Source organism: Hibiscus syriacus, unplaced genomic scaffold (genome assembly GCF_006381635.1).
Source record: "Hibiscus syriacus cultivar Baekdansim isolate YM2019G1 unplaced genomic scaffold, ASM638163v2 tig00110346_pilon, whole genome shotgun sequence".
In the NCBI taxonomy this organism is placed as follows: Eukaryota; Viridiplantae; Streptophyta; class Magnoliopsida; order Malvales; family Malvaceae; genus Hibiscus; species Hibiscus syriacus.
The window spans coordinates 361,663-379,878 of record NW_024062697.1 but is presented as its reverse complement, the minus strand read 5'-3'; the positions used below and the strand labels follow the sequence as shown (position 1 = coordinate 379,878).

General features: G+C 34.2%; 1 protein-coding gene across 4 annotated transcripts; it reads left to right on the top strand.

Moving 5' to 3' along the window:
- The first annotated feature begins 8,656 nt into the window (after window positions 1-8,656).
- Window positions 8,657-15,531, top strand: LOC120120705 (nodulin homeobox-like). Of its 4 annotated transcripts, none has more exons than XM_039140258.1 (17): window positions 8,657-8,807; window positions 9,219-9,270; window positions 9,441-9,566; window positions 9,655-9,813; window positions 10,574-10,657; window positions 10,769-10,897; window positions 11,119-11,334; window positions 11,731-11,859; window positions 11,944-12,039; window positions 12,137-12,298; window positions 12,568-12,859; window positions 12,947-13,072; window positions 13,164-13,233; window positions 13,646-13,709; window positions 13,865-14,383; window positions 14,473-14,507; window positions 14,850-15,531. In XM_039140258.1, the coding sequence occupies exons 2-17, from the start codon at window positions 9,229-9,231 to the stop codon at window positions 15,373-15,375; spliced, it is 2,775 nt and encodes a 924-aa protein (XP_038996189.1). In that variant the 5' UTR covers window positions 8,657-8,807; window positions 9,219-9,228; the 3' UTR covers window positions 15,376-15,531. The 4 variants fall into 4 exon arrangements, with proteins under 4 accessions (XP_038996189.1, XP_038996188.1, XP_038996190.1 ...); XM_039140257.1 differs by having other exon boundaries at window positions 10,565-10,657; XM_039140259.1 differs by lacking the exon at window positions 12,137-12,298 and having other exon boundaries at window positions 10,565-10,657.
- The last annotated feature ends 2,685 nt before the right edge of the window (window positions 15,532-18,216 follow it).

Here is an 18,216-nt window from a genome sequence, read left to right as displayed (position 1 = left end):
TCCTGAATACCTTGCTGATATATCTGAATATTATGATATTGATAAATCACTTCCTGAATGACTAATGAATTCGTTAGCTATCAAACCATTTTTTTATAGGGATCTCATTCTGAAATTCAATTAGTTTGCAAAAATTTCGTGGCTCCCTACCTGATAAATACCAAGTACCCCCGAAAAATAACTGGATCCTATAATGTGTTCCCTATGTGCTATATGATTATTTTATCTGTCCTGAAATGTGATTTACTAAAGTTACTATTTTACTGAATCTTTTAACTGTTCGATATTCTGATTTACTGATGTATTGATTTACTGTTTATAAACTATGGCTACCTGATATGTGCTTTCTGGTTACATGTTTTCACTGGAAAATATAATCGTTTCTGATTTATGGATCATGAAATCTATTGTTTACTGTATGAACCGATTATTGGGATATTCTGGAGTATGGAGGTTCAGCTCTGATCAAACTGGTAATTCCTTATGGACCTAAGGTATTCCTTGGGTAGGCTCTAAGGCCCCAAGGCACTCCCTTAGTATGGGGATTGTATTTTGGTGTACGGATGACATTCATGTGATTTAAATAACTATATTGTCATTTTTACAACATTCTACTGGATCATGATTTTGATATTAAAATTACTGCTTAATCAGATTTCTACTAGATATTATATGGGTATGCTTCTGGAGTACGGAGGTTCAGCTCTAATCAAGCTGGTAAATCTTTACGGACTTAAGGAGACCCTTGAGTAAGCCTATAGGCCCCAAGATACACCCTTAGGGTGACTCCTTTGATGTATGCCTAGGGTAAGTCCTTACGGATGCAGTTCTGAGTAAGTTGCATATCAATGTTTGGTTGGAGGGTATTATTGTGGTTTTAAAATACGTTTTAAACTACTAATGTTTTTAAAGGATCTGTACGCATTTCTCTGTTTTGTTGGAACACACTAGACTCCCCAATTTAATCTTCTGAATATGTCTCTCAGAATACTTCATTTGGACCATAAATTCATGTTTGTAACTGAAGACTTAGCTAATGAAATCTAAATTCACCGCTAGAATCTGATGGTGTTTGTCTTGCTAAGGAATGTTATGCATTACCTTATACCCGATGACCTATTGCATTCATCTAGTAGTTCTATATTACTGAGCTTTCCAAAGCTCACTGTGTTACTTACCATTTCAGGTTAAAGAGTTTGATCCTATGCTTTTACTGACATCAGTAAAGGAGTTCCACCGTCGTTACTTGCGGAGTACGGTGCATGTAAGTAGGGGGCATGTAGGTTGTTTTCTATTTTTTAGTAGATTTTATTTTAATATATAAATGATTTTCTGAATTTGTATTTTATCTATAAATTATTTTACGGTTTTAAATGGATTAACAAAAATTTTAAAATTTTCTTGAATTTTTACTGTGGATCGCTCCGATGGCCCTAATGTGACACCTCGAATCGGATCGGGTCACCCACATCGGTCTGAGGGTGTTACAATGTGTGGTGTGGCGAGAAAACTGGACAGTACAGCATTAGAAGTGGCTATCGTCAGTTGATTTCGGGCTATGGTGATTTATAGGCATCAACAATTATTTTCAAACAGTTGTGGTCTTATGCATGTCAAAGTAAGATTAAAATTCAAGTATGGAAGTTTGTTTTTAATCTCATTCCAACTAAACAAAATTTGTACTGGAAACGGCTTACCCATGCTCCTTTCTGCCCAATTTGTAATGTAGTGGTGGAATCAAACACTCACGTGGCTAGAGACTGTGTGCTTTGTTCGTTGGTGTGGAGGGGGTTGAGCTTCTATTGGCCTGATCATGTCACACAGTTGGAGTTTACACCATGGCTTCAGTGGTTATTTGAGAACTCTTCTGCAATGGAAGGACTATTAATACTTGTATATGGTTTCTTTGGTATGCCCGAAACAAAAAATATCATGAAGGAAAAATTATGAGAACTACTGAACTAATAACCTTTATTCAGGTGCATTGTCAAGAAGTTGCGGAAGCAAATAAAAGAAATTCACTCCCCCAACCCGTGTTTGGAGTCTTGTTGGCACCCTCCTCCGCCAATGTGGGTCAAGGCAAACTTTGACGCTAGCTTCAAGACAAGTAAAGAATGAGGTTGGTCTGGAGTATTTATTCGCAATAACAAGGGGCATGTTATAGGGGGAAAGTAGAAGAATCGTTCGGAGGGTTACCTCGATTTTTGCGACGGGAGCTACTGCAGCTATTCATGCAATATATTTAGCGGTTGATTTGGGGTTCACCGTTATGATTTTTGAGGGTGATTCGAAATCAATAATCAATAAACTCACTGCTGAAGGAGAGGATTCATCTGAAGTTAGTGCCCCGATCTTCGAAGGTAAAATGTTGGCTCGTTCCTTGCATGCATGTGTTTTCCTATTCTCCCCAAGGTCGGCCAAAAAAGTGGCGCATCTCCTGGCATCGTTGGAGGGGGATTTCGGAGACGATCGCTTCTGGGTTGAGGAGGTTCCTCATTTGGTGGAAATCCATATCTCCAAGGATTCAAGAGGCATCATTTTAACGTAGATGGTTGTTGCTCATCGTGGTTGTTCGGTCTAAATGCTCAATGAGATTTCGTTTTTACTCACTGCTCGTTCTTTCATCGATCTTCAGTTTAAAGTAGGGGAGTTGAATGGTTGGCTTAGTTTTGCTTTCTTATTTTGTTTTAGTTTCTGTTTGCTTTTGGTTTCTACACGTTTTTCACGCCTGGTTATCTCTTGCTTGTGGTTGGACATGTCTTGGTTCTTTGTTTTGTTTTTTAATTCTATAATAGCCTAGGTGAAAATATTATTATTGTAAAAATGTAATTATTAAAAATATATTTAATTTTGAATTTATTAAAAAATAGATTTTGTACATTAAAAATTAATATATTTATCTACTCGATATTATAATATTATTTTTTATATTATATTATATTTTATATAAATAAATGTAATACTTATGAAAATTATTTAAAATTATAAATTTGATATATTAATTATATGTTAAATGTATTTTTATTTAAATTTAATTAGTGTAATAATTAAAATATTTTTATAAATTTTCTTTCAAATATTTATAATTTAATATTAAAATTTTACTTATAAAAAAATATATATCATGAGAATAATTTAATAAAATAAACATCTAAATAATTTTATATGCTTTCAACAATAATCATACATTCTTACTGAGAAACCGAGTCACCCTTAGCTAGGAAGCACGGGGACGGTAAACTTGTGCCGTTTCAAGTACCCGATACGTACCGGGGACGTATCACGGTGGCAGGGTACGGCTGAACGACGCCGAGGATGTTTCACCGAGTTCTGGGGATGTTTCGGGGACGGCATATGACTTTCACATGCGTCCCCAGGATATTTTCGTCATTTTACAATAATAAAAAAAGAAAAACATAACCTAATTGGAGGCTGGAGCTTTTGGCAACAATACAACTCCTCTATTGGAGCTTTCGGCAGCAATTGCTTCTGCTTCTTGAGCTTTTCGACATCAATCGGCAGTAACTGCTTCTGCTTCTTTTACCAACCAAGTACACTGCTGGGATGAACTTGAACAAGCCAGATTTTTCTGCTGCTTTTTTGTTGTAAGTATTTCAAGATCTAGCTGTATCTTTTTGTGCCAATATCTTCAGACTTTAGGCTTCAGTTGGGTTCTCAAGTGCTGCATCATGAGCTATTAGTGATAAGGCAATTTGGAATCCAATTTTGTTGCATTATGTTATTGTTCTCCATAAACAATCCTCACCCTCAAATGGTCACTACGAAAACTTAAAAAGGGAATTCATAACTTTTTCTTTTTTTAATATTTTAGTTTCAATGTGATTTAGAACTTAGAAATATTTTGTTTCGTTTTCAATTTAACAGCATGCGTGTTCTGAAGGTATAAAGCTACGGATAGAATTTATAAATATTCACGACTCACGAGCCTGAAAAAGGGTTGCTCACCACACACTATTGCGTCTTATTGGAACTATCCAAATTCTTTTTTTTTTTTTTGTAACTTTTGATTCAATGTCTTGTATAACTTCAAGGTTACATGACTACTCAATACACATTAGTTGCTTTCTATGTTGGTTTTCATTTTTCTAATAGTAGTAGTTTCGATTTTTCAAGACAAAAAATAGAGTATAACAAATTTCATATTCGAAATAGGATAGAACGAATTCCATTTTCCGGGGATCTTTTTTCAATTCGAAGCAAAACAGATTGATGGCTGCTTATTACATGGTTATTAAGAGAGTTTAACTATATCATTATTGCCATTTTCTGCCAAATAATGTACTTAGAGCATGTTTATTAAACAAAGTTAAACTTGATTGATGTTGCTTATTACATGGTTATTACATGGTTATCATTTTATAATGTACTTAGAGCATATTAGACATTATCGGGAATATTTGAAATTTGAATGGAAAATTTAGTGAATGAAGCAATGATTGGAGAAGTAAATAAAAGCTTCATTTTTTATTAAAAAATTGTATCATTTATTCTAAAATATTATTATTTATTACATAAATTATATAAAATAAATTTTACATGAGTTATTTAATAGTAGTCTATATGTAACTTATATTCACATATCTTTTCGCCTTTTATATTTGCCTTTTATATTTGCATGCTTTGTTTTCAATTACATTCAATTGATGCATGATATTTAAACTCATTTAATTTTTTTTTATGTAAACATGTTAATTTAGTATAAATATGACATCTCAAAGTGGTAGTGGGACTGGAATTAATAGTGGGAGCGGGTCAATTTCAACGTCCCAAAATGAGAATTTATCTCCATTATGGAATTATGTGACAAAGATAGAAAAGCGAGGACTGTTGGAGGAACTTGGAATTTTCGATGCAACATTTGCAGCGAAACTCGTAATGGAAGCTATACTAGGATAAAGGCACATTTGCTTCAATTTTCAGGTGAAGGAGTTACAATTTGCAAAAAGGTAACTAGAAATCAAAAACTTGAAATGGTAAGATTGGTCGAAGAGTGGGAGAATAGAAATAAACAAGAAGTAACTAGAGAAGTTTCTTTGCCCTCTCAATCTTCAGCTGGAATTGAGATTGATTATTCTTCTAAGAAGAGAAAACCTAGCTTGTCAGCTCTTGCTAGAGCATTCGACATGAATACGAGAGCCCAATTAGATGAAGAAATTGCAAGAATGTTCTACACCGGTGGCTTGCCCTTTAATCTTGCTAGAAATCCTCATTATCATAGGGCTTTCACTTTTGCTGCAACTCACAATATTCCTGGTTATGTTCCTCCTGGTTATAATAAATTGCGAACCACATTGCTCCAACAAGAAAAAAATAATGTTGAGAAACTCTTGCAATTGATTAAAGCAACATGAAAAGAAAAAGGGTTAACTATTGTGTGTGATGGTTGGAGTAATCCAACAAGAAAGCCTTTCATTAATTTCACGGCTACTTCTGGAAATGGGCTTATGTTTCTTAAAGCTGTGAATTGTTTTGGTGAAGTCAAAGATAAGTTTTTCATTGCTAATTTGATAAAAGAAGTGATTGATGAGGTTGGTCATCAAAATGTGGTGCAGATTATTACTGACAATGCAGCTAATTGCAAGGGGGCAGGAGAGATTATTGAGAGGATGTATCCTCATATTTATTGGACACCGTGTGTTGTCCATACACTTAATCTTGTCTTGAAGAACATTTGTTCAGCAAAACATGTCGAGGGAAATGAGGAAACATATGACTTGTGCCATTAGATTACCGATATTCATGGGGATGCCGTACAAATCAAGAATTTCATCATGAACCACAACATGAGATTGGTAATCTTTCAAAGATTTAGTCTTCCTAGGTTACTTTCAGTTGCCAATACTCGTTTTGCTTCGATCATTGTGATGCTTAAGAGGTTTAAGCTCATCAAACAGGGACTTCAAGCAATGGTCATTAGTGATGAATGAAATTCTTATAGGGAGGACGACACGGTGAAAGCAAACTTTGTGAAAGAAAAGCTTGTGAGTGATGATTGGTGGGATAAAGTAGCTTACATCCTTGATTTTACAAAGCCCATCTATGACATGCTTAGAGTATGTGCCACTGATAAGCCATGTCTTCATTTGGTATATAAGTTGTGGGATTCCATGATTGAGAAAGTGAAGTGTGAAATTAACAAGAAGAAAAAACGTCCTCTTTCAGACTTCAGTGTTTTTTATCATGTTGTTTATGGGATTCTTATAGCTCGTTGGACAAATAGTTATACTCCTCTTCATTGCCTAGCTCATTCACTAAATCCAAGGTACATATATAACTTTGTTAGTTTTGAATTTTATATTTTCATCTCCTAGTTCTTTGATGTTATGTGTAATTTTCTTTTTAATATGTTGAAGGTTTTATAGTGATGGTTGGCTAAGCGAGGATCCTTGTAGAGTTGATCCTCATAGAGATGGTGAAATATCTCGAGAGAGAATGAAATGTTTTCGTAGGTTATTTTCAAATGATGATGATTATGACAAAGTCTTGGATGAATTTGCTTGTTTCTCACTTAAGCTCGGGCCTTTTGAAGATTTGATGTCTCTTACAAAGAGGTATTCTTCGAATCCGAAAAGTTGGTGGGCTAACTTTGGTGCCGAAATTCCATTACTTCAATCTTTGGCTTTCAAAGTGCTTGGAAAGCTTACTTCATCCTCTTGTTGTGAAAGAAATTGGAGCACTTATTCTTTTATTCACTCACTTAGGAGGAATAAGTTAAATCCGAGTCGTGCCGAAGATTTAATTTACATCCACTACAATCTTCGTCTTTTATCAAGGAGTTCTAGTCAATATGAGGATGAGAAAAGCAAGATGTGAGATATTGGTGGAGATGCTTTTGATTCATTGGGAGATGTTGGATATTTAGAGTTTGTCGAACTCACGCTTGATGAGTCGGATTTAGAGAGTCAGTTAATCTCCGAAGATGTTAACAATGTTTGATTTGAGTTTAATATTTTTCTAGATTTAATATTATGGTTTGAGTCTTAAGATTTGACAATTTAATATTATGGATTTTATTATTCTAGAGTTAATATTATGGTTTGAATCTTGAAATTTGACATTTTAATATTGTTGTTTGTTTATGGATTTTACTATTATAAACTTAATATTGTTGTTTGAGTCTTGATATTTGACATTATTTATGATTTTTTATATATATTTATAATTTTAAAATTATTTTATATGTCGTACCATTGCCGTCCCCGTACCTTGTAATTTTTAAAATTACCGTTTCCCGTCCCCGTCCCCGTATCCGTCCCCGTATCTGTATCCGTATCCGTGCAACATAGACCCTTAGGGTGTGTTTGGTTGGGGGAATGTGAGATTCTCATAGGAATGGAATCCACATTCCCCCGTTTGGTTGGCCGGGAATGTCATTCCCGGTAATCTTACATTACCAATAGTAGATTTTTTGGGGTATATTACTGGGAATGTCATTACCTCCCTTTCCTTAGGTATTGTTGGATTACCGTCGTTTTGGACTAAAATGCCCTTAATTTTTTTAAATATCATTATTCTGTCATTGAATAACAAAAATTATACGAAGGTTAAATTACAAATTTATCCTTAAACTATTTTAGATTTATAAAAAAATCTATAATTAAAATTTTATATGAAGTTCATGAGTTAAAATAAAAATTTACTCTTTCATTAAACCTTTTTATATTTTTAATTTTGTAAAAAAATATATAAACTTTATGAATTTAAATTTTTTTAAAGAAAATATATAAATATTTTCTAACTTGTTAAAAAACCAAATATATAATAAGGACAATTTGGACAAATATACATTATAATAATCTTTTATTCCTTTAACCAAACACGGCAATCTTACATTCCTGCTAAACCAACCAAGCACAAAATACAACATTCTCAGTAATTCTATTATCTGGTAATCTTTTATTCCTACTGGTAATCTTCTATTCCGTGAACCAAATGCACCCTTAGGGGGTGTTTGGATCAAGGAATGTAAGATTCTCATGGGAATGGAATTCGCATTCCCATATTTGGTTGGCCGGAAATCTTATTACCGGTAATATTTTATTATCAATAGTAGATTTTTTAGAGTATATTACCGGAAATGTCATTACCTCCCTTTCCTTATGTATTGTTGGATTACTGGCGTTTTGGACTATAATACCCTTAATTTTTTTTCAAAAATATAATTCTTCTGTCATTGAATAATAAAAATTTCTATGAATGTTAAATTACAAATTTATCCTTAAACTATTTTAGATTTATAAAAAAATATCTATAATTAAAATTTTATATAAAGTTCAAGGGTTAAAATAAAATTTTACCATTTCATTAAACATTTTTATATTTTCAATTTTATAAAAAAATATATATAAATTTTATGAATTTAAATTTTTTAAATAAAATATATAAATATTTTCCAACTTGTTAAAAACAAATATATAATAAAGATAATTTGGTCAAATATATATTTCAATAATTTTTTATTCCTTTAGCCAAACATGGTAATTCTACATTCCTGTTAAACCAATCAAATACAAAATATAACATTTTCAGTAATCATATTTCCGGATAATCTTACGTTCAGTAAATCAAACACAACCTTACTACTGATCAAAGTTAGCAGTCCACATAAAAACGAACTCGGGGCTGGGGCTGGGGCTGGGGCTGGGGCTGGCCAACTACAAAGGAAAAGAGCGGCTGCTTCAATACTAGCGGTTGTTCAATTTTGATTTTGACCCTTCTTTTCAAATTTTCCTAGGGTTTTTCCTATTCGGTTTCAATTTGGGATTTTCTGAACATTTCCTTTAAAGGTTAGTTTTCCCCTCTATTATTTCATTCTCTTTCTGTTTTTTCTATTCTGGGTTTGAGTTCATTTACTTTTGTTCGTTGAATGTAGCATTCTATTTGAATTCCTTTTTTCAACCTTAGAATGATTTTGAAGCTTTCAGGTTTGGATTTTAGGTTCTAATTTATTTTCAAAACGCTGACTTCTTGCTCAGCGACGTGATTTTATCCTTAGGTTTAATAGATATAGATGCATGATTAGAAATCTTGGAAGCTGTTTTAGTGACATAAAAAAAAAACATGGAATGGAGGACTTTTTGCTTGTTATGGACCGTTTTTGGTTTCATTTGTAAGTTTCAACTATATAAGTGTGTTTTAGCAATGGCTGGTTTGAGGACCAGTAGCGCGGAATTCCTTTCAACTGTGTTTGTCTCTAGGTTTTTGAACATGAAGCAAGGCGAGGGGGAAGCAATATGCACTGTTGAACAGGTTGGTGTCCTTATCCAAATTGAATATCAGATCTGCATATCATATCTCCGTTTTTCCTGGTTGCCCGCTGCCTTTCTTTTTTTAATCCAGACATTTTGGTTGTGTTTTAACCTAGAAAAGTGGAAGTTGAGTCCCATCGGGTTCTCAGATGTGTTGTGCTTTATGAACAGGCAATTGACTTGATTTCAGTTGTTAAGGAGATTCATGAGTTTAACTCACAGGAGCTTAATAAGTTGCTGAGAGACTCTGAAAATTTCACCATTAACTTTGTTACTGAAAAAGGATTAGAAGTAAAGGTATAATCTACTCATTTCATTATCACCGTGGTTTCATTTTTCTGCTTTTCCAATGAAACATCTCATATTCAGTTGTTTTATCTTTCAGATTGATGTGGAAAAACTTGCAGGATTTCTTCCTTTGCACCTTATTGCCGTGCTTGTGTCATCTCATAGAGATGAAGCTCTGCTTAGATATTTATTATGTGGCATCCGGCTCTTGCATTCCTTGTGTGAATTGGCCCCACGCCATACTAAAATTGAGCAGGTTGCTCTTAAAATTACCTACTGGTTATTTTCTATTATAATAATTTTAGTTCTCCTTGTGTTCCATTATTTTCCGTTGTTCTTGAATATAACAAGGACTTGAAACAAGTGGAAAAAGTTGCGGCATCAAAATGAAAGCAGGAATAGGGATACTGTAGTGTAGGATAAATAATCACTGCGTAAACAGCCTTCATTTTTAATATTTCAATGTTTGGGTTTTGAAACTATTTATAGGATTGAAAATTATAGTGTAGGATAAATAAGTGTACTCGTTAACTTTAAACTGTCCAGATGTTATTTCATCCCATATCCTGGACTATGGTCTTTTTAATTATATGATTGGAAATGCCTTTAGATATAACCCAGGGGACAACCTCTTATATTCTTCCTCCAGTGACTGTAATGCTTAATATAGATGGCAAGCCTCACCAATACCTTGAGATCCCCATACATCCTTAACTGAATCTAGATAGAGTTTGCAACATCTTGCGAATTTCTAAGGGACGTGAGTCTGAACCTTTTCTCTACAAAAGCTCCTTATTTACAGTCACCACTGAGGTTATTACAGGTGGTACCTGCTTAATTGCATTAGTCACTTCTCTATCCTATACTCAGTCTAGTGCTATAAATGTCCTTTTGGATTGGATCTTCAGTTTTCTCTTTTCATTGGTCAATCTACTACATAACGCGGCTAGTTTTGATGATTTTTATACTGTGAGTTTTCTTTCTCCTAATCTTTTCTCCTTTTATAATGCTTACAGGTTCTGCTTGATGATATAAAAGTATCAGAGCAGCTGATTGATCTGGTCTTTTATGTGCTTGTTGTTCTCAATGATTATAGACAGGTTCCTTTTTATTCTTTCCTTCATGTCTTATCTTCAATTTTTGTATTATTCTTTTAATTATGTCATATCTGCAATGAATTTGTTTTTATACAATCATGCTTCATGCTGTAGGGCATCCATGATTCAGGTCCTGTGCCAGTTTTGCATTCAGCTCTTGTGGCATGTAGCCTGTATCTATTGACTGGATGTATATCTTCACAGTGGCAAGATCTGGCTCTCGTTATGGTAGCACATCCAAAGGTATCACTTAGTTAACATTATTATGAACTGACTTTGAGGGAAAACGAGATGTGTTACATAAAGTTATTTATGGAATCGTTATGCATGCTATTGGTCTATTCCTTTATGAACTTGTATTCTCTACATGTTTCTTCCTTAGCAATTCATGACAATAATATAGTCTTACTTAGTTCTTCAATCTATCATGTCTGTTGACTGTATTGATTCAAATTCCATTTCAGGTTGACATGTTTATGGATGTAGCTTGCAGAGCAATTCATCTAGTTGTCAGGTTTCTCCAAAACAAGCTGTTTGACCAGCATTCAGATATTTGTGCCAAGCTGAGTCCTACAGAATCAATGGTTAACTATCTTTGCCAGCAATGCGAGGCTTCTTTACAGTTCCTTCAGTTGTTGTGTCAGCAAAAACCGTTTAGGGAACGCTTGCTGAAGAATAAGGTTTGCATGCCAGCATTTCAGTTATATATTCATCTGGCATTAAGAACTGTATTAAGAGACGTTACCCTCACTAAGTTTTATGGAAAAATAATTTGTTTTGGTCACATCATTTTTCTACTTACTGGTATTCTCTTGTGAAAAACAAGAGAGGAAGATTACTAGTGAAAAGGATTTGAGATATAAAATGTCATAATTGTTTTAGGCAATTAAGAAGTTATGGTTTCGATAAAGCGTACCCATGGTGATTTGTCAATAATTGTATGCAAAATCTTTACAAGATCGTTGTGAAGGTTTGAGTCTTATAGGCTCTAATTTTTAGAGTATCACTGTGATCTTCTGGAATTTAATACATTTTTTAATCTGACCAATGGGATTTCATCTTTGGTATTCCTTCAGGAATTATGTGGAAAAGGTGGTGTTCTTTTTCTGGCTCAATCCATCTTGAAGTTACATGCACCAGGTTTTGTAGAATCCTCCACAATCATGCCTGCATTATCTAGGCTTAAAGCTAAAGTCCTGTCAATTGTAAGACCTCATGTGTATTTGTTTTGTCTATATAAGCTCCCTTTTAATATGGCACTATTCTAATGAAGTGTCCTGTTTATGCAGTTATTACATTTGTGTGAAGCAGAAAGCATTTCTTACCTTGATGAGGTTGCCAGTTCTCCTGGAAGCCTGGATTTGGCAAAGTCTGTTGCACTTGAGGTTAGTTTTTTGTTGGTTATGGGTTTTTTGGTAGAGAATTATACTTAGAATTGTTAACTGGTTGCTTGTCTTTAATACACTAATTATAATGAGGCAGGTCCTTCAGTTATTGAAGAGTGGACTTAGTAAAAATCCAAAACATCTCAGTGTTAGTTCCGATAGAACCTATCCTATGGGGCTTCTTCAACTTAATGCTATGCGTCTAGCTGATATCTTCTCTGATGATTCCAATTTTCGATCATACATCACTTTGTACTTCGTAAGTTATTCTATGTTCAGACCTTAGAATTTGTTCCTCTGATTTTTGGAGAATTGCTATATTAGTACTTCTGAGACTGCTCTTTTTTACTAATTTTTAATCAAAATTTACCTAATTCCCGGTGGACAAAAACCTTGTTAACTTTCGTGGCAAAATATTCGAAGTTTTTGCCCGATTTTCATGTAAATTAGATATATTTTGTGTTCTATTATTCCTTTTTTGCATCCTTTATGGTAAGATTTATGACTGCTGCTTTTATGCTCATTCAGACTGAATTTTTGAGTGCAATATTTTCACTATCTCTTGGAGATTTTCTATCCATGTGGTGTTCTGCTGATCTCCCTGTAAAAGAAGAAGATGCTACTCTGTATTTTGAAGTATTTGCTGCAGCTGGATGGGCTTTAGATTTGGTTTCATCATCTGAACCATCAAACACAACAAATCTGGAATTCACTTTTATCCCCAGCAACATTTCTCAGGCTTCCTATGTACATCAAAGAACATCTTTATTTGTCAAAATAATTGCAAATCTTCACTGTTTTGTTCCCAACATCTGTGAAGGTAAATTTCCACCTGAATGTTGGCAAGGTCTCTATTAAATCTGTGCTATTCTTTTACGTTAATTGAATTATCTGCTTCAATTTTCAGAGCAGGAGAGGAACCTCTTCCTTCACAAGTTTCTTGGGTGCTTGCAAATGGATCCATCTAAGTTATTACCAAGTTTTGTCTTCATCTCTGGTCCACATAAAGCTGCTGCAGTTTGTAGGAACCTGCGTAAGTATCTTGTTGAACTTGGTTTCCTTATTTCTCCAAGTAGAACATGGTTGCAAATTTTTTTCTTGTTTCTTATAACCTTTTTATGTAGGTTCCCTACTAAGTCACGCTGAATCTTTGATTCCTACTTTTCTGAATGAAGATGATCTGCAGCTCTTGAGGTGATCTGGAGCTCATATTTTATTTATCAAATTCCAGCGAAGTTCGAGTAGCATTAGAACTTAGTAACAGTTTTTGCTATATTATACCTTTCTGTATGATCAAGCACTGCTTTCTTGCATCTCTTCCACCAAAATGTTTGAATATCCACACTCGATGAATAGGTGTTCATACCAACTAAACATTAATATAAAAAGCTCATTGAGTGTGGCACAGGCTACCATGTAAAATAACTTATTTATAAAACATCCTTAAAAGTTGTTTCTACAATTTTAATTTTCAATTGTAACACATTTCAGATCTGGCTTTGTTTGCCATATTCAAATTGATCTATTTATCAAGTTCATTACAGCTCTCTTCTCTTTTTGAGTTCATTTATTAATTTGTCTTAAACACTTTTTATCTCTATTTCAGGGTATTTTTTGATCAATTACAAACACTGATTACTCTTTCTGAATGTGAAGAAAACCGAGGTCAGGTAAACCTTCTTTATCTTATAAATTATTAATATAATAGTTCTATATCCAATCCATCTTGTTGTGGTTGGTATTTATCTCCTTATTCTGTTATACTTGTTTTTCATTTTACAATATCTTTAATATCCAACACTCAGCAACGTTTTATTCCTGATAGGAGGATCAAAGTGTAGGGGGTTGCTCGTCTCCTTTACGAAGTATAGAGCCTCCAAATCTTAATGGTCGAAATGGTAACCTGAAAGAAGAAATGTCTGAGAATTCTGCTTTCCAAGAAGAGCATATTTATATGAGGAACAATAATATGGATCAAATTGATGGTTCAGCAAGGCAAGACATGATGGATGATAAAAATAAATCTATTACGCCTAGTGGTTTGAAAGAGACTGATAGAGACATGCAGAATGCTGAAACAAGTGGATCAGATACAAGTTCCACAAAGGGAAAAAATGCAGTTGATAAATTAGGAGAGCGTCATAGAGGAAGTACAAATGCAGATGTTCGAGAAGATGAAAAAGTTGAACCTGTTCAAACTGAAGAAAAGCATCGAAGGAAAAGGAAGCGAACTATAATGAATGATGAACAGGTGGCAATAATAGAAAGTGCCCTTCTGGATGAACCTGAAATGCAACGAAATACTGCTTTGATACAATCATGGGCTGATAAATTAAGTCATCATGTATGTAAAATCGATCTATTAATTTATATTTTTATTAAGTTAATTTAGTTATTCATTTCATTTAACATGTTTCTCCTACAATTTCTCAGGGCTCAGAGGTTACATGTTCACAACTAAGGAACTGGTAAGGAAGACACCTCTTTTAGAAGTATTTTACATGCTAATAGTTCTAGAAACCATTCTGATATCACAAAAGTAGCTTCTTTAATGATAAAAACAAATAATTGGGGGAAAAAGAAAGGTTATAGTAACTGTTATGTATTGAATGTTTCTTTAAAGTTTAGGGTTTCTTTCCTAGAATTCAATAAGCTACTTGAAATGAAACAAATATTTTGTTGCTTCAAAAGCACCAACTGGAATAACTAGCAAGTATCGCTTAATATATTATGATGATTACATATTTTTTAGCACATTTCTATAGTTCCTATTTATTATCGTGTGAAATTAATTATATTACTGCCATCAGGCTCAACAATCGAAAGGCTAGGCTTGCACGCTTAAGTAAGGATGCTCGTCCCCCTCAGGAGCCTGACAATGCATTTGCAGGAAAGCAAGGTGGGCCACAACAAGGTCACTCAGCAAGAGCTCCTGATAGTCCTGGTCAAGAGACTGCCCCCTCCAATACCAGAGGCACTCGAAGCATGTCAAGAATGCACACCAGTGAAAACCCAGTGGTTCCAGAATCCGTTGATGATGGTACTGCAGAATTTGTTCAGTGCAAGCCTGGTCAGTTTGTAGTGCTTGTAGATGGAAGAGGTCAGGAGATCGGTCAGGGAAAAGTACATCAGGTACAAGGTAAATGGTACGAAAACTGCTTGGAGGAATTGGGAACATGTGTTGTCGATATCCTTGACCTAAAGACTGGTGGATGGGTGAAGCTTCCCCATCCTTCTGAAACCACAGGTGCCTCATTTGAAGATGCTGAGAAAAAACTTGGGGTAATGAGAGTTATGTGGGATTCAAATAAAATATTCATGTTACGACCCCAATAAATTGCAGTCTTTGTTGATTTTTTTACTCTTGCCACTGGCAATTAAATATAACTTAAGCCAGTATTGCTTCGATTTCACAAGCTCATGAGGTAACCCATTTCATGTTTTAGGACACGTGCCCTACACCATAAGCCAAAATTGCCCTCATCTGAAATGGAAAATAACACATAAAGTCGGCTAGGTAGGAACTTGGAAGGTGGACTTAAACTTTTAATATGCTAACCCTTTGTTATTTTGGATTGGGATGACTGTTGGATATGGATGTGTTTAACTTGGGTAAGTTAATTTTTTCTTGTAGCTTCTGTTTCTGGGAGGGCCCTTGGATATCTCGTCTCCATATGGAGTGTGACATGGATATTTCAAGGAAAATAAAGAGTCTTAGCTATATATGCACAATAAAAATTATTTTGTTTTTTATTACAGTAGTCGGTGGAAGTTGTTAGGATTATACGGTGACTTGATAATCCATTTCTACTCAAAATTATGCTTCTGGACATCGCCTATATAAGAAAGTTGAAAATTTATCGTATAATTTTAACGACTTTCACAGACTATTATAGAAAAGGTCTTATTTCAAAAAAATAATTTCTATTACATTTTATTTAAATCATTTTTGTCATCCCATTATTCAAGTAATTTTGGCGGTGGAGATCCTTAGGCTTGGGTCCATTTACAGGTCTTACAAACTGTTTACAGCACTTTGAGATTGAGATGTTAGTGATTTTTATTGAATTTTTTGAGTAATTTGAGGCATTGAAGTCCACTATTATTGCCCCCACAACCAATTAAGGGGGCCAAAGGATGCTATTGGACTGACTGGACAAAGATGCTTTCCATTCACACAGATTGAGAATGGGAAAGGGAATGGATGTTGACATTGAAGTTCAGATTCTTTGATGAATTATTTGTGGATCCCCCAACCCCACAAATCAATACCACTTTCTGCCCTCATCATTTCACTTAAACATTAGAAAAACAAGAGTTAAGTGCCAAATGATTTTCATTGTATTTTCACCATTTATTGGGTAAATCAATTAAATAATTTAAAATAATTAATATGAGAGAATACAATGTAGTATCTTCATGCCCGTTTATGAGATTTTGGTGACTCTCAGGCGAACCAAAAAAGTTAAGCCCCTAATCAAGAATTTAAGTTACAATTTATATTTGTGCCTTCAGTCACATTGTGTTCATCATTATTGCGAACATAACGCATGATATTGTGGTCACTGCAAGTATTGTGATTGCGAATTTTTAATAACATATGCTAGTGGACATAACGATTGTGGATATCGCAGTTTCAGACGATGTTGTTATCATTGCATAGCGATCATCGTTGTGGTTATAGATCGTTATTTAAGTAATTATTTCTAATAAAAGTGTTGAAAAAAATAAATTTTAAGGGTAACTCCATAATAACAAGTTTTAAAAAATAGATTCCTAATAACAAATATTAAAAAAAAAATTAAGAGTATGCTCATAATTGCAAACACTAAAAATATTGGATCTCTAATAAAATGTACTGAAAAAATTAGAATCATAATAACAAATAAATATTCGAAAAGAAATTAAATTTTAAAAGTATGTCTCTAGTAACAAATATTAAGAAAAATTGGCCCCTAATAAAAATTATTGAAAATAATTGGATCTTTAATAACAAATGTTAGAAAAAATATTGACAAAAAATTAGACACTTATACAAATATTAGAAAAAGATAAATTGTAAAACTTGACTCCTAATAATAAATATTAAAAACAATTAAACCCATAATAATAAATATTAAAGAAAATTAAACCCATAATAACAAGTACTAAAAATAATTGGGTGATTTTTCCAAAAAAATCACCCTGACACACTAATATTACTTGTCAGACACCCTTTCAATTTTTTTTACCGATCTAACACTCTTTGCAGTAAAACTCGCCCCTGAAGCTTGTTTTACGCTGATCTGACATCACGTGGGGTAAGATGCGCCCCCTGTAGCGCGCCTTATGCTGACTTGGATACACCTGGCTAAAGCGCGGCCCCTGGGGGACGCCTTACGCCACGTAGGGCTATAACGCGGTGCAGGGGCCGCGCTTTGCTGAAATTATGACACGCGTCAGAAAGACGCGCCCACAAGGGTGCGCCTTTGCTTAATTACTCACCTACCCCCGCCCGTTCACACCCCTTTCCCTCCTATAAATACCTCCATTCTCAATCACTTTCATCACACCAAATCCTCTCAACTTCTCTCAAATACTCTTTATATTCTCTTATAGCTCTTTAAGGTATATTTTATTATATTTAGTATTTTTTTATTATTTTATTTAATTATTTAAATTATTTAATATTTTATTTATTTAATTTTTTTTGCAGATATAAAATGGAAGGTGGTATACTTCGTTTGGATGGAAATCACATATCTCGACATTTTGATGATACAATAACATTTTATTGAATGCATGATTTTTAGTTTATAAATTAATTTTTGTAATTATTTATATTTTAGGAGAGTGACTGTATTTTAGATCCTTTTATTAGGAACTTTAAGTTAGCGATACCTACGCATGTCTGACCGTATTTAGTAGAGGTTGGGTCAGTCACATAGGTAGATATGGAGGTCATTGTAAGATAGAACCATACCTTATTTCCGCCTTAGTGGAGCGGTGGAGGCTGGAGACCCACACATTCCATCTTCCGTGCGGAGAGTGCACGATTACACTTGAGGATGTTTCTATGCACCTGGAGCTTCCGGTGGATGGAGGTGTGATATCAGGGATAGTGCACGGTTCATGGACTACTTTGTGCCGGGATAATCTAGGACGTGTCCCGAAAAATTTTAACAGTGGTTGGATACC